The sequence below is a fragment of the Malaclemys terrapin genome, chromosome 11 (genome assembly GCF_027887155.1).
Source record: "Malaclemys terrapin pileata isolate rMalTer1 chromosome 11, rMalTer1.hap1, whole genome shotgun sequence".
NCBI lineage: Eukaryota > Metazoa > Chordata > Testudines > Emydidae > Malaclemys > Malaclemys terrapin.
Genome location: NC_071515.1, coordinates 77346438 through 77359905, shown reverse-complemented (window position 1 = coordinate 77359905; position 13468 = coordinate 77346438). Strand labels below are relative to the sequence as shown.

The window sequence follows — 13468 nt, the reverse complement described above, 5'->3', positions numbered from 1 at the left end:
GCTGCCTCGTGGTGACCTGGCTGGGGAAGTCAAGTGCCTCTCTTCGCTGGTGTAGTCACGCCGCCTCCCCGAGCGGTGTAGGGCCCTGGGCAATGTAATTAGTTCCGTGTAGACGCCGCGCTGCTTGTGGCAACGGTTACTGGCCTCCGGGAGCCGTCCCGCGCCGACAATCGACCCAAGCGCCCCCGGGAAGACACACGCTGCCAATGCGAGGAGCCAGCGTGTGCCCCCAAGCGCTTTGATACCCGACTGCCATGAGTCAGGTGGGCGTCGTTTTGTAGTGTAGACGTGGCCGGAGGGACGGGGAGCTGCGGATCCGAACGAGGGCGTCTGGGTGGAGAAGGCGAGAGCTAGCATGGCGGGTTTGGGTTGGCCGTATTCCTGGAGGTTCCATCATCTTTAACGAATGATTAATCTCCATTTCCTGGAGGGCTGGCAGCCTGGCTCTGCTGGGCATTGAATTCTCGGGGTGGGAATGGGCTGTTTTTATGGGAGGGGAGCGCGGGAGAAACCAGCAGTAAAAGCACTTGCAGGGCGATCAAGAGCTTTAATGAGCCGCAGGCCCCGGGGAGCTGTAAGCCGATAGCGAAGGGGAGAAAGTAGGGGTGCCAGCTGGGGGCGGGGAGGGAGGTTTGGATCCACCCCGAAAGCCTGAGCCGCTCGGGCTGGGAACTGCGGTTGGAGCTAAAGGGATTTCACTGGTTTTCTGCTGAGCAAAACAGTTTAGGTGGTCAGGGCGTCGGGACGGCAGCGGGTACTGCAGGGTCTCTCAAATACGCTAGGACCGGCGTCGGTCCGACAGCACCCTAGTAACAGCACCGTTCTCCCCCTATGTGAGCCGTGGTGGCACCACACCAGGCCCTTCCCAAAACACTCTGCTATCCCTGCCCGGAGCTGTAGCCTGTCGGATCCTCACCTGATGGATGGGCCCCCTGATGGATGGGGACAAGGGGGAAGCCAACCTCTCAGGAGGTGGAGCAGTGCCGGGGGCAGGGGAAGCCTGGAGGTGCCGGGGTGGGAGCCTGCGTCTCTGTAAGGTTTTTGGTGATGTCCAAAGTTTTCCATTTGTTTCCTCCCTAAGGAAGAAACTTAAGGTCACGGGGTGCGATGGAGGAATTCCTGGGCTAGGTCTGTGCTCTGTGCCGGGCAGGAGATTTTTTAGACAAAGGAAATGCAGTGGATCTAATTTACCTCGATGTCAGTAAGGCATTTGATACAGCTCCACATGGGGAATTATTAGCTAAATTGGAAAAGATGGGGATCAATATGAAAATTGAAAGATGGATAAGGACCTGGTTAAAGGGGAGACGACAACGGGTCGTATTGAAAGATGAACTGTCAGGCTGGAGGGAGGTTACTAGTGGAGTTCCGCAGGGATCGGTTTTGGGACCAATCTTATTTTTCTTTTTATTACTGACCTTGGCACAAAAAGTGGGAATGTGCTAATAGTTTGCGGATGACACAAAGCTGGGAGGTATTGCCAACACAGAGAAGGACCGGGATATCCTACAGGAAGATCTGGATGACCTTGTAAACTGGAGAAATAGTAATAGGATGAAATTTAATAGTGGAAAAGTGCAAGGTCATGCATTTAGGGATTAATAACAAGAACTATTGTTATAAGCTGGGGACTCATCAGTTGGAAGTAACAGAGCAGGAGAAGGACCTCGGAGTATTGGTTGGTCACAGGATGACTGAGTCGCCAATGTGATATGGCCGTGAAAAAAGCTAATGCGGTCTTGGGATGCATCAGGCGACGTATTTCCAGTAGAGATAAGGAGGTGTTAGTACCGTTATACAAGGCACTGGTGAGACCTCATCTGGAATACTGTGTGCGGTTCTGGTCTCCCATGTTTAAGAAGGATGAATTCAAACTGGAACAGGTACAGAGAAGGGCTATTAGGATGATCCGAGGAATGGAAAACCTGTCTTATGAAAGGAAACTCCAAGAGCTTGGCTTGTTTAGCCGAACCAAAAGAAGGCTGAGGGGAGAGATGATCGCTCTCTAGAAATATATCCGAGGGATAAATACCAGGGAGGGAGAGGAATTCTTTAAGCTCGGTACCAATGTGGACACAAGAACAAATGGATATAAACTGGCCATCAGGGAGTTTAGACTTGAAATTAGATGAAGGTTTCTAACCATCAGAGGAGTGAAGTTCTGGAACAGCCTTCCAAGGGGAGCAGTGGGGGCAAAAGACATATCTGGCTTCAAGACTAAGCTTGATAATTTTATGGAGGGGATGGTATGATGGGATAGTCTAATAAATGGCAATTAATTTGTTTTTGACTACTAGCGGTAAATCTGCCCAATGGCTGTGATGGGATGTTCGATGGGGTGGGATCTGAGTTACTACAGAGAATTCTTTCCCGGGTGCTGGCTGGTGAGTCTTGCCCACACGCTCAGGGTTTAACTGATCATCATATTTGGGGTTGGGAAGGAATTTTCCTCCAGGGCAGATTGGCAAAGGCCCTGGGGGGGTTTTCGCCTTCCTCTGCAGCGTGGGGCACGGGTCACTTGCCGGAGGATTCTCTGCACCTTGAAGTCTTTAAACCACCATTTGAGGACTTCAGTGGCTCAGACATAGGTCAGAGGTTTGTTACAGGAGTGGGTGGGTGAGATTCTGTGGTCTGCGTTGTGCAGGAGGTCGGACTAGACCATCATAATGGTCCTTCTGACCTTAGTCCATGAGTTGCTCAGGCTGATGGCCCTTCGGGAGGGATGTGACTGAGCTGTGGCATTCAGCTCTGGGTCTCCGCTCCCCCCAGGCTGGAGGGGAGACTGGCTCTAGTCCAGGGGCGGGTAAACTTTTTGGCCCAAGGGCCACAACAGGTTTCCAAAATTGTATGGAGGGCCGGTTAGGGGAGGCTGTGCCTCCCCAAACAGCCAGGCATGGCCTGGCCCCTGAACCCTATCCGACCCCCCCCTGCTTCTCGCCCCGATGGCCCCCCCGGAATCCCTGCCCCATCCAACCGCCCCTGATGGCCCCGGAACCCCCGCCCCAACTGCCCCCCACCACCCCACCCAACCAACCCCTCCTCTCATTCCTGACAGCCGCCCCGGGACCCCTGCCCCATCCAACCACCCCTGATAGCCCCGGAACCCCCGCCCCGACTGCTCCCCGCCACCCCACCCAACGCTTCCTCTCATTCCTGACAGCCGCCCCGGGACCCCTGCCCCATCCAACCACCCCTGACAGCCCTGGAACCCCCGCCCTGACTGCCCCCCGCCACCCCACCCAACCCCTCCTCTCATTCCTGACAGCTGCCCCGGGACCCCTGCCCTGACTGCCCCCCGCCACCCCACCCAACCCCTCCTCTCATTCCTGACAGCCGCCCCGGGACCCCTGCCCCATCCAACCACCCCTTCTCCCTGTCCCCTGACAGTCCCTGGAACCCCTGACTGCCCCCCGCCACCCCACCCAACCCCTCCTCTCATTCCTGACAGCCGCCCCGGGACCCCTGCCCCATCCAACCACCCCTTCTCCCTGTCCCCTGACAGTCCCTGGAACCCCTGCCTGCCCCCCACCGCCCCATCCAACCCCCCTCCTTCCTGACTGCCCCCCCAGGACCCCTGCTCCCATTCAACCTCCCTGTTCGCCGCCCTCTGACCGCCCGACCCCTATCCCCACACACCCCTGAACTCCTCTGCCCTCTATCCAGTCCCCCGCTCCCTGCCCCCTTACCGCACTGCCTGGAGCACGGTGGCTGGTGGTGCTACAGTCGCGCCGCCCAGAGCAGCAGGATAGGCAGCTGCACCGCCTGGTTGGAGCCAGCCATGCCACCGTGCAGCTCCTGGCACGGGTCAGGCCGGGCTCTGTAGCTGCGCTGCCCCGGGAGCTCACAGCCCAGAGCATTGCGCCAGTAGCGGGGCAAGCTGAGGCTGTGGGGGACACAGCAGGGGAGGGGCCGGGGTAGCCTCCTGGTGCAGGAGCTCAGGGGCTGGGCAGGAGGGTCCCGCGGGCCGGATGTGGCCGGTGGGCCGTAGTTTGCCCACTCTAGGGTGTTGGTTTGGGCCTCTCTCCCCAAGCGGTGCCCAGATCGAGGTTGGGTATGTGGCGAACACCCTTGCCCTGCCCCTGCCCTCCCCTCCCCCAAGGCCCTACCTATGCCCTGCCCCTTCTCTGAGGCCCCACCCCCGCTCACTCCATCCCCCCTCCCTCTGTTGTTTGCTCTCCCCACCCTCCCTCACTCGCTCATTTTCACTGGGCTGGCTGAGGGGGCTGGGGCGTGGGGGGTGAGGGCTCTGGCTGGGGGTGCAGGCGCTGGGGGTTTGGGATGCAGGAGGGGGCTCCATGCTGGGACCGAGGGGTTTAGAGGGTGGGAGGGGAATCAGCTGGGCTGGGGTTTGGGGTACATGAAGGGGTGTGAGGGCTCTGGCTGGGGGTGCAGGCTCTGGGGTGGGGCTGGGGGTGAGGGTTTGGGGTGCAGGAGCGGGATTGGGGCAGGGGGTCGGAGCCCAGGAGGGGGTCGGGGTGCAGACTCTGAGTGGTGTTTACCTCAAGCAGCACCTGGAAGCAGTGGCATGACCCCTCTCTGGCTCCTACGCAGAGGTGTGGTCAGGCGGCTTTGCGCGCTACCCTGTCCGCAGGTGCCGCCCCCGCAGCTCCCTTGGTTGCGGTTCCCAGCCAATGGGAGCTGCAGGGGTGGCGCTTGGGGCAGGGGCAGTGTGCGGAGCCCCCTGGCTGCCCCTAGGCGTAGGATCTGGAGTGGGGACATGCCGCTGCTTCCTGGGAGCCACGTGGCACGGAGGTGCTGACTGGAGCCGCCGGGATCCCTTTTCGACCACGTGTTCTGGTTGAAAACCGGACACGTGGTCACTCTATGCTCACCGTGAGTCACGTGCCCAGAGCCCACCCAGCATCATCCCCCAGCCAGCTCCAGGGACCTCCTGCCTGAGCCCTGGTCCTGGAGGGCCCAATCCTTCAGGAGCCTGCAGCAGCCTCTCCGTTGGCTTTGGCTCAGGCCTGGAAAGTTGGGGAAAGCCCCCTCGTTTCCGGGTGCTTCTCGGACCCTGGAGCCCGCGGCTCTGCCTGCCTGCCCTGAGCGATGCCCATTCTCCAGCAGCACCAGGGCACAGAGCCCCTTGCTGGCTGGGGTCCTCGGCTGGGTATCTGGGCAGAGCCTCTACCCAGAGCCTCAGGGGTGATGGTCTCTCCAGCACCTCATCTCCCCAGAGCTGGAGGGCATGTCATTTCTTCCCCATGCGTCCTAGCCCCCCCTGCCCCATCTGCCCCCGCACCTCACCCTGGGCACCCTGGTGCTTTCCCTCCCCAATATGTCCTGGCCCCCTCTTTGGTTCTGATGCCGCAGCCCCTACCCTACTGCTTTGTTTCTTCCACGGCTTCTCAGCCTAGCCCTTCTCTCATGGGTCCCCAAAGTCCCCTGCCCCCTCTGCAGCCTCCTGGTGCTGCTCCAGTGCCTGTGGGGTGTCCCCTGCCTGCTCCTGCAGCCCCTCCCCATGGGGCACCGGCTGATGGGCCATGCCCTCCGTCCCCAGCGGGAACCAGGGGCTGTTGGATTCGATCCGGCCGACAGGCCGAGAGCCAGGGCTGCCCTTGGGGAAGGGGGCCCGGCTGGTGCGGGGAACTCTGTGCAGGGCTGGCACGGGGCGGGGAGGGGGCTGCATGTTCCCAGGCAGTGGGGGAGGCAGGGAGCCGGGGTGGTCCCGTCCCGCTCTTGGCTGCCGCGGCCCCGTATAAAAGGCAGCATTGTCTGGGGAACACAAACAGGGGCTCGGCCAGCCCTGCCCCGCTCGCAGGCTTTGTCGCGGGATCCTATTGAGCGCGGGAGGGGGGGTGATGGGGCTGGGGCACAGCGAGAGGGGAGGCGGGCAGATAAGCTGGGGAGTGGGGGCTGGATCTCTGGCTGTTTTAGCAGGGCCTGGGGGTGCAGGGTGGACAGAGGGGGGCTGTGATGGGGGGGATGCCGAGGGGGAGGGCAGGGGGTAGGAGAGCAGGAGGGAGGGGGTGTGGCAGCGGAGAAGGAGGTGAGGGGGGTGCGCCAAGGTAGCGGTGCCAATTCTCTGGCCCCACGGCACGGTGTGGGCTGGTTTCCGGCTCTCCCAGGCCTGGTCACGCAACCTCTCTCCCTCCACCCCCGGCAACAAGGCGGCTGCTGGGGGAGCCCTTGGGGTGGGGGCTGGAAAGCGCCCCTACGAGAGAGGACCCAAAGGGAGTGGGCAGGATCCTTCCTGCCTCCTGGCCTAGGTGCAGGTGATGTCCAGGTATCTGCCAGGCCCCAGCCGCGTGCCAGGCACCTGAGGGCACGGCCCCCTGACCCGAGGGGTGCTCTGCATGGGAGGAAGCAGCGGGGAGGCAGCTGGGGTGCCATGGGGAGCTGGCATGGTCCATGAAGGGGTCACTCCGCTGCTCTTGGCTCCGGCTGCAGTCCTGGGGGCTGGGACGTGCCCCCTAGGAAGCGGCTGGAGATGCCCAGCAGGCAGCCAGGAGAAGGACACAGTTGACTTAGGCTGGCTTTGAACCAGTGCCCCAAAGGGGGTGTGTGTCTCTCTGCCCCATTCCTGGCTCCTCCGAGCCGCCTGCTCTCCCTGCAGCCTGGGCGGGGCCCGCCTCTGGAGGAGAGCGTTTAGGGACCGGGCAGCTAGGGTGCTTGGGGCGAGGCGGGCACATGTGGACTCAGATGTTTCTCCAACCCCCTGGTGTTTGCAAGCCGGGTCTGGAAACCTCCTGAGGACAGGAGCTCTGGGGAGTTTCCCCGGCGTGGGCCAGCGGCTTTCCCTTGCCCGGGGCATCCTGGCACGTCTGCTTCCGCCGGAGACCGGGTGCAACTGAAGCTGGGAGGGCAGGTGTGGCGCTGGGGGGGGGAGCCGGCGTCCCGTGGGGCTGGGGTTGGCATCAGGCCTCGATAAAGGCTCTGCTGGCAGTGGGCAGGTTGGCAAAAGTTCATTGTAGGGAGTGGGGTGTTGTAGGGGGGAGAGAAAAGGCTTTTGAGAGCCCAGCGCCTCCTCCCTGCCTGCCACCCCAGCTGCAGGATAGTGGAGAGGGCCCAGCCCAGTCTCTGGGTGTCAGGCTGAGCACCCCTCAGCGTCCCCCCAGCTCCCACCACCCCTGCACTGCAGGAAAGGGCCGACCTTTGCAGTGTTTAGCCCCAAACGGCTTCCTCCTTCCCCCTCCCCTCCCCTTTGCGTCTTTCATGGAGAGCTGCCGGCCCCCGGCCCCCTGCTTCTCCAGGCCCAGGCACATGTGGAAATGGGATGGGAGCGAACGCGGGTGTGTTGGTGGAAGGAAATGGGAACCAAATGTTGGCTTGGACCTTGGGGGGAGAATGCGCTTCCAGGGCGAAGCCGTTCCTAACGAGGGCCTGGCTCGGGGGCGCCGGGCGCGCAGCTGGTTGGGACGTGCAGGAGCCGGTTGCTGGCCGGAGCCCTGTGCAGCCGGAGAACGGTGCCCGGCTTTGCTGGAATGGGGGGGGCCCGGTGTCCTGGCCTGGCTGGTGCTGCCCTGGGCTTTTTCAGGGCTCCGCCTGTCACGGCGGGGATCCTGCGGCCCCCAGAAGTTTGTGTCCTTTGGCTTTGGGGGACTGAGCTGGGCAGGAATAGGGGAAGTGCAACAGGCCAGGCAAAGTCTGCCCGTTTTGTCCGTGCCTAGCTATGCAGGGTGATCGGCTGGCTAGCACGGGGGGCTGGCAGTGAGGGGACCCAGCCATCTCTCATCGCCAGGTGGCCCCTTCCAAAGCGGGTTCTCATCTGATAGCTGCTTGGACCCACTGGAGTAGTGCCCACGTCCCCCGACCGCCACCCCAGCTGGTACTACCTTTCTTGCCAGTCCCCCCCGAGAGACCAAGGGCTGAACGTCTGCAGCGACTCGACCCCCAAGGCCCTGAGCGGGGGCTGTGGGCAGCTCAAAGTCTGCCCTTGTTCCAGAGACACATGGGGGACCTTGGTCTCAGGCTGGCACCTTTTTCCCCCCCTCCAACTTTTTCCAAGGGGGGGAGGAGCCGGAAAACGGCCCGTTGAAACCCGGCAAAGTCCACGCTTTGCCGACAGCCTGGAAACGAATCTCTCCCGGCGCCGAGCTGGGCCAGAGCTGGGAACCGGATCTGCTCCCGGCCCTTCAAAGCGAAGGCGGCTTTGGCAGCTCCAAGGTGGGGCAGGTGGAGAGGGGATTGCCCTGCTGGGGGCAGGTTTTTCTCCCCCCCCCCCCCGGGGTGCCAGCGGGGAGATGGGGCTGGCAGCTGCCTGGGGAAATCTGGGCGCTTGGGTTCTTTAAAAAGGGCCAGGCTGTGTGGCTGGGGGAGGATTTTGTAGGCGCCTGGCAGGGTTCTCCTCCAGGCACCGCCTCCTCCTCGGAGGCGAAGGAACTGACCCAAGAAGAAGAAAAAAGCTGGAGTGACGGGGGAAGGAGGCAGGGACTAGCGGAGCGGCCGAGACACACACTCGGATGCTGCCTGCCGGAGAGATGGGCTGGCATCTCCTCCGGTGGGGCTGGCCCAGCTGCCCCACCGCCGCCCCGCGCCCTGGGCTGCCATGCCGTCTGTCTCGCTGAGCCTGCCGGGGGCCCGAACCGGCGCCAGGATGACCTGGGTTTGCTTGTCCTGCATGCTCTGGGTAGGTGGAAGTTGGGCGACCTTGCCTGGGGACAGGCCGTTCCCAGAGCCTTCCCCGGGGATGAAATTCAAGGGGGGGGAGGTGAATTGACAGGGTGGCTGGCAAAGGACTAAACTGGCAATGCTGTGAGCACTTGGGGGGGGGTAAGGAAATCTCTGTCTCTCCCCCAGGCTACACTGTACAGTCACCAGCTGGGGGATGAGACACACTTCCCATGGGGGGGGCGGGGGGCTGAGCCCACGGCCTAGGCTGGGTTGATTTATGGTCTCTTGGACTGATGTTCCCGGCAGGGCAGCTGGAGGGGAGAGTGTGTGGGGCTGTTTCTATCACCCCCGCTTGCTCACGCCAGTACATGGATTGATTGCCAAGCGTTGGTTACAAGTGTTTGCAGCCCTGACTGGCGAAGGGGGTGGGGGGATAGCAGCACTGTGCCCTAAGAAGGGGGTTCGTCAGGAGGCTGCTTTGCGAGGAAATTCTTGAAGCTCTCAGGGAGCATGTGGCTACCGGTGCTGCTAGCCAGCTAGCCGTGCTGGGGACGGGAGGGAAAGTTTTGGGCTGGGCCCGGCTGCTCTTGTCTTTTCTCCGCTCCTTCAGTAACTGCTCCAGCATCACTTTTTTGGGCACCTGATTTTGCGTTTGCGGGGGGGGGTTCCAACTGGGGGTCCCTGCTCTTTCCTTCCCTCTCCACAGCCTTGGAGGGAGCTCAGCACCTCGCAGGGTCGGGCCCAGGGAGGTGCCCCCCGGCGTGGGGGGTGTCTGTGTCTCGGTGTGCTGTAGGAGGCTGGGGGAGGGATAGTCCGGGCCCCCCCATCCCAGTGCCACAGACAGCGGGGCATGGCCGGGTGACTGGTTGCTGGGGGGAATGGGATCAGATCCTGCTGTGGGGCTGAGCTGGTGTGTGCAGATCTCGGGGGGGGGGGGGGGCACCTGGGGTTATGAAGGGCCATGGGGGGCAGGGGGCAGGTTTTTTGCTGTTTTATTCTTGTTTTATTGCCGACAGGCCCGGGAGCCTGCCCGTGGCCCCAGACCCACCGGAGAGTCCCTGCCCCATAGCTCTGCTCTGTGTCACTTCCATTCCCTCTGGCAGCCCCCGCCTTCCTCTCTGTCCCCCCAGACACCCCAGTGCGGCCCCCTCCTCCAGCGAGAGTCCCACTCGCACCACTGCTGAGACTGGGAGTGGGGGCGCTGGGCTCTTGTCCCGTGGGACGACAGCTGCGTGACAAGCGCCCCATCCTTCCCAGAGCCCCTCTGCCCAGGCCCTCCAGTAACCCCCCTTGGTAGCACCATGGCCCTGTTGCCGTGGAAATGCTTTTTGGGGGGGGTCCTGGGCTGGCAGATCCAGGAGGGGCCGGGGAAGCTCCCCTCGGCCAGACCTCCCTGGGCCCATCTCCAGCTAGGCTGGACTGAGCGCTGGTCCGGACGGGGCCTGTTCTAACCTCAGGGGGAGGAACCAGCAGCCGGGGCAGGTGGATTTGGAGGTGGTCACAGTCCAGGGATAAGTGGGGGGAGTTTAGGAGAATTGGGGACAGACAGCAGAGATCTGCAGCTAGAATGGGGGTTGGAGCTTTCTTCCCCCAGCCAGACTCTTTAACGAGCTAATGAATAACCCGCTGCTGACGTCAGGGCTCGTGAGGGAGGGGAGAGCTCTTTGCACCGGTCTAATCCTGCTTGTTCGGGGTCGAGCTGGGGCGCAGAGGATGCCAGGCCGTCTCTGAGAGGGGAAGCTGGGGACCCGTGCAGGGGAAGGTTGGGCAGGCTGCTCTTAGAGGGGGTTCTGTCTCCTGGATCTCTCTCTCTGGGGCGTTGCCTGTCCTGGGCCCCCCGTCCCTTCCACTGTCGCCCCCTTGCAGGGATCATTGGAGCTGGTGGGGCTGGTCCACCTCTGGCATGCTGGGGTTTTGGTGGGTTCTCAAGGACCTCCATTGCTAGTGAGGAGATGCACGCGGGCCGGGGCAGGATCCGAGTGGCCGTGGGTTCACAGCACGACCGTGGCCTCGCTGAGCACTTTGGGGTCCGACCTTGCCGCTCCCGTGGGGAAGGGCAACATCATCTTCGAGCCGTTCGACAGCTGAGTGAGCGGAAGCCTGGGAAGAGGTGGCCTGCGTGATCTGCGTTTCCGAAGCCCCCAGCAGTAGAACCTTCATTGTACCAGGCACAGGCCAAACGAGAAACAGTCCCTGCCCCACAGAGCTTGAACAGAAAGACAGAGGGTGGAGGGGAAAGGGGCACTTGCCTGAGATCACCCAGCAGAGCTAGTTGCAGAGCGAAGAATAGAACCCAGGTGTCCTGACTGCCTTAGCCACTATCCCAGCAGCTAAGCGTGGCTGTGCATAGATCTCAGGGGCTCTCTTGGGCTGGGACAGCCTGTTTTCTGGACCTTTGAAAGTGCCAAGCAGGATTTAAAGCAGTGGGAGTGTGGTGAAAAGTAGAGGGGAGCTGCTTCTTTCCAAAATACATCACAAAAATAGTTACTGAACACTTCTGCCTTGTCCGTATTATTAGGGACAATTCTACCATCCTGCTCTAGTCCCCAACCTAGACCACAGCTAGGTTCTTTTGTTCCTGATAGATTGAAATCACACATTCTCCTTATTATCCTTAACCCAACTAGCCAATACCTTTAGCTTCCCTTATCAGTTGTCTGCCTGTCATAATGGCTCATTCAGAGACGTTGCTATCAATGCCCCCTCTTTTCCACATATGGCTGGATCTGGGGTGGAGTGCTCTTTAATGGTCAGAATAAAAGACGGGGAGTCGGGACCCTGGGTTCTGTTTTTGGCTCTGCTACTCGCTTTATCTTTTCACAGTTCTCCTTTTGCTTTTGCCAGTCCGGAAGGCCCGTTGTGTCAAGATGTTTTGGGGCATGGGTGGGGATGTCACCTCTCGTCTCCTGCTGCAGGGACTTCAATGCTGTCCCTTTCCTGGCTTATCTAGTAGTGAGTCACCTGCCGCCAAGGCCTGGCTTTGCTTTGCGCCACCTTATCTTAAGCAATTAGAAATAAAACCTAGCGTGACAGCTTGCGGCGTTGGGGGCACGCGGGCGGGCGGCTGTGCTCGCCTGGCAAGAAGCAGAGAATGCCCATGTGGCTGAGGGCAGTGATGGGGCAGCTGAGAGCTGGATGCCTGGAGGAGACCCCAGCACTGGGATTAGCTAGATTAACGCCTTTCCTCCTGTGCCGGGTAATAATAGGAGAGGACTCCAGGCCTGTGAAACCTAACAGAACCATTGACAGAGGTGCTGTGATTGCCACCGGCATTCCAGCCATGTGCACTCAGACTGACTGCCCGCTGCCTCCTCCAAACTCGTCCCTCCTGCAACCTGTGCTCCTCCTGCCAAGTTCCCTGCAGGGGGCTCCACTTCCCAGTGCATTGTGGGAAAGGAGCAATGCACTCTGGTGTGGCCAGTGGGTTGATTTTTGGTTTGTTTTGGCCGTGTTGTGGCTTAGCTCAAGAAGAGGGGAAGTGAGGAGGGCTGGTGCCCCCTAGAGCGGGGAAGTGACTGTGGGGTCTTGGGGGCCCTCTGCACCCTGGGTCAGTGATAGGTGGTTGACACTTGTTGTCTAGGGCGCAGTCGGTGTCCCAGCGAAGAGGTGGGACGACGCCCCAGGGCAGAAGTGCACTATCGCCTTGTTTCGGGGCAACCCCTTTCTCCTCTAACCTGATATGATGCCGGCCTGGCCAGGCTGTTGGCTGGGAGCTGTGCAAGGTTGCGGGGTTGATTCAGTGGCTTATTGGTGTGAGGAGTGTTGCTGCGGTCGATACAGTCGGTGTGCGTGGGGGGTGGGGAATGATTCCCCATGGGGCCGGGGGGCAGAGTGTGCCCCCTGTTTGATGACCGTCAGTGTCTCTGCGGTTCATGTGGGCAGAGAAGGCAGGTGGGACGAGAGGAAGCAAAAGACCCTGTTTAAATGTGAACAGGCTGGGTCTGGCTGTGTGCACCCAAGCCGGGACATCTCCTGCAGCAGGGACACGTGGACACACACACAGATCAGGGCTGTTCCCTCCAGCAGGGGGCAGCAGAGACCCCCCCCATGCTGTGCACACACTGTGATTGGGGTTCATCCCCTCCAACCGGCTGGCACGCACAGACGCACCCCCCACGCACCCCAGGACTGGCCTCTCTAGTGCGGCAGGACGGACGGACAGTTCCCTTGGAAGGAATTTTCCTGACCTAGCTGGGCCTGTGATCAAATGCAGCGGGAGGGAGCGGAGAGAGGCTGGGGTTGGCTTAGAAAGCTCGGGGCTGCAGGCTGCCCGTCGTGTCCCTGAGCCAGGGGAAACTGGCCCTGCATTCTGGCCTCTCCGATTGCCAGCGGCGGGGCTCAGCCAAATCCGCCTAAGCAGCTAATTAGGACGGGCACGCGCTGGGGCTTCTGCCGATGCAGGCTGGCGAATGGCCTGTGCCCCCGGGGCACATCATTTGCAGCCTTTTGCATCCTGCCAGCCCCCTAATTCCTTCCTCATCCAAGCACGACCTCCTGCACCCCCACGGCCGGTTCCAAGCCTTGCGTTACTGCTGCCCCGTCCTTTGCAGCCGTCCGGATCACTTTCAAAGACAACCCCTTTCTCTCCCTGGCTCTGCCTAGGCAGAAATCGCAGGGAAGCGAGGCCCTTGTTCCGATCCCAATTCAGGCCCTACCACAGGAGAAGCTTTTGCCACTCTCCTCAATTTCGGTTCTGCCTTGCGGCCATTGCTTCGCCTGTCTCTGAAAGGCAGCCGCCTCTGGGGTGGAGCACGACAGCTTTTGAACGGCCCACAACAACGCGGTGTGACAGTAGGCTGGGAAGTGAGGAAGAACAGTCAAAACTGCGTGGTGAATTCAGGGAGGCAGACTGGAATTGCTGGGCTGATTACTAGGGTATATAGAATACCTTGTCCTACCCAAAAAAAAAACCCAT

General features: G+C 61.1%; 1 protein-coding gene across 7 annotated transcripts in view; it reads left to right on the top strand.

The window, feature by feature from the left end:
* Positions 1–8397: 8397 nt before the first annotated feature.
* The window catches only part of TNS1 (tensin 1), a 257548-nt gene continuing 252477 nt past the window's right edge, over positions 8398–13468 (top strand). For all 7 annotated transcript variants that reach the window (XM_054043851.1, XM_054043849.1, XM_054043847.1 and 4 more), the window contains exon 1: positions 8398–8569. In XM_054043851.1, the coding sequence (XP_053899826.1) occupies positions 8489–8569 (81 nt within the window). In that variant the 5' untranslated portion in view covers positions 8398–8488. The remainder of the gene's footprint in view (positions 8570–13468) is intronic.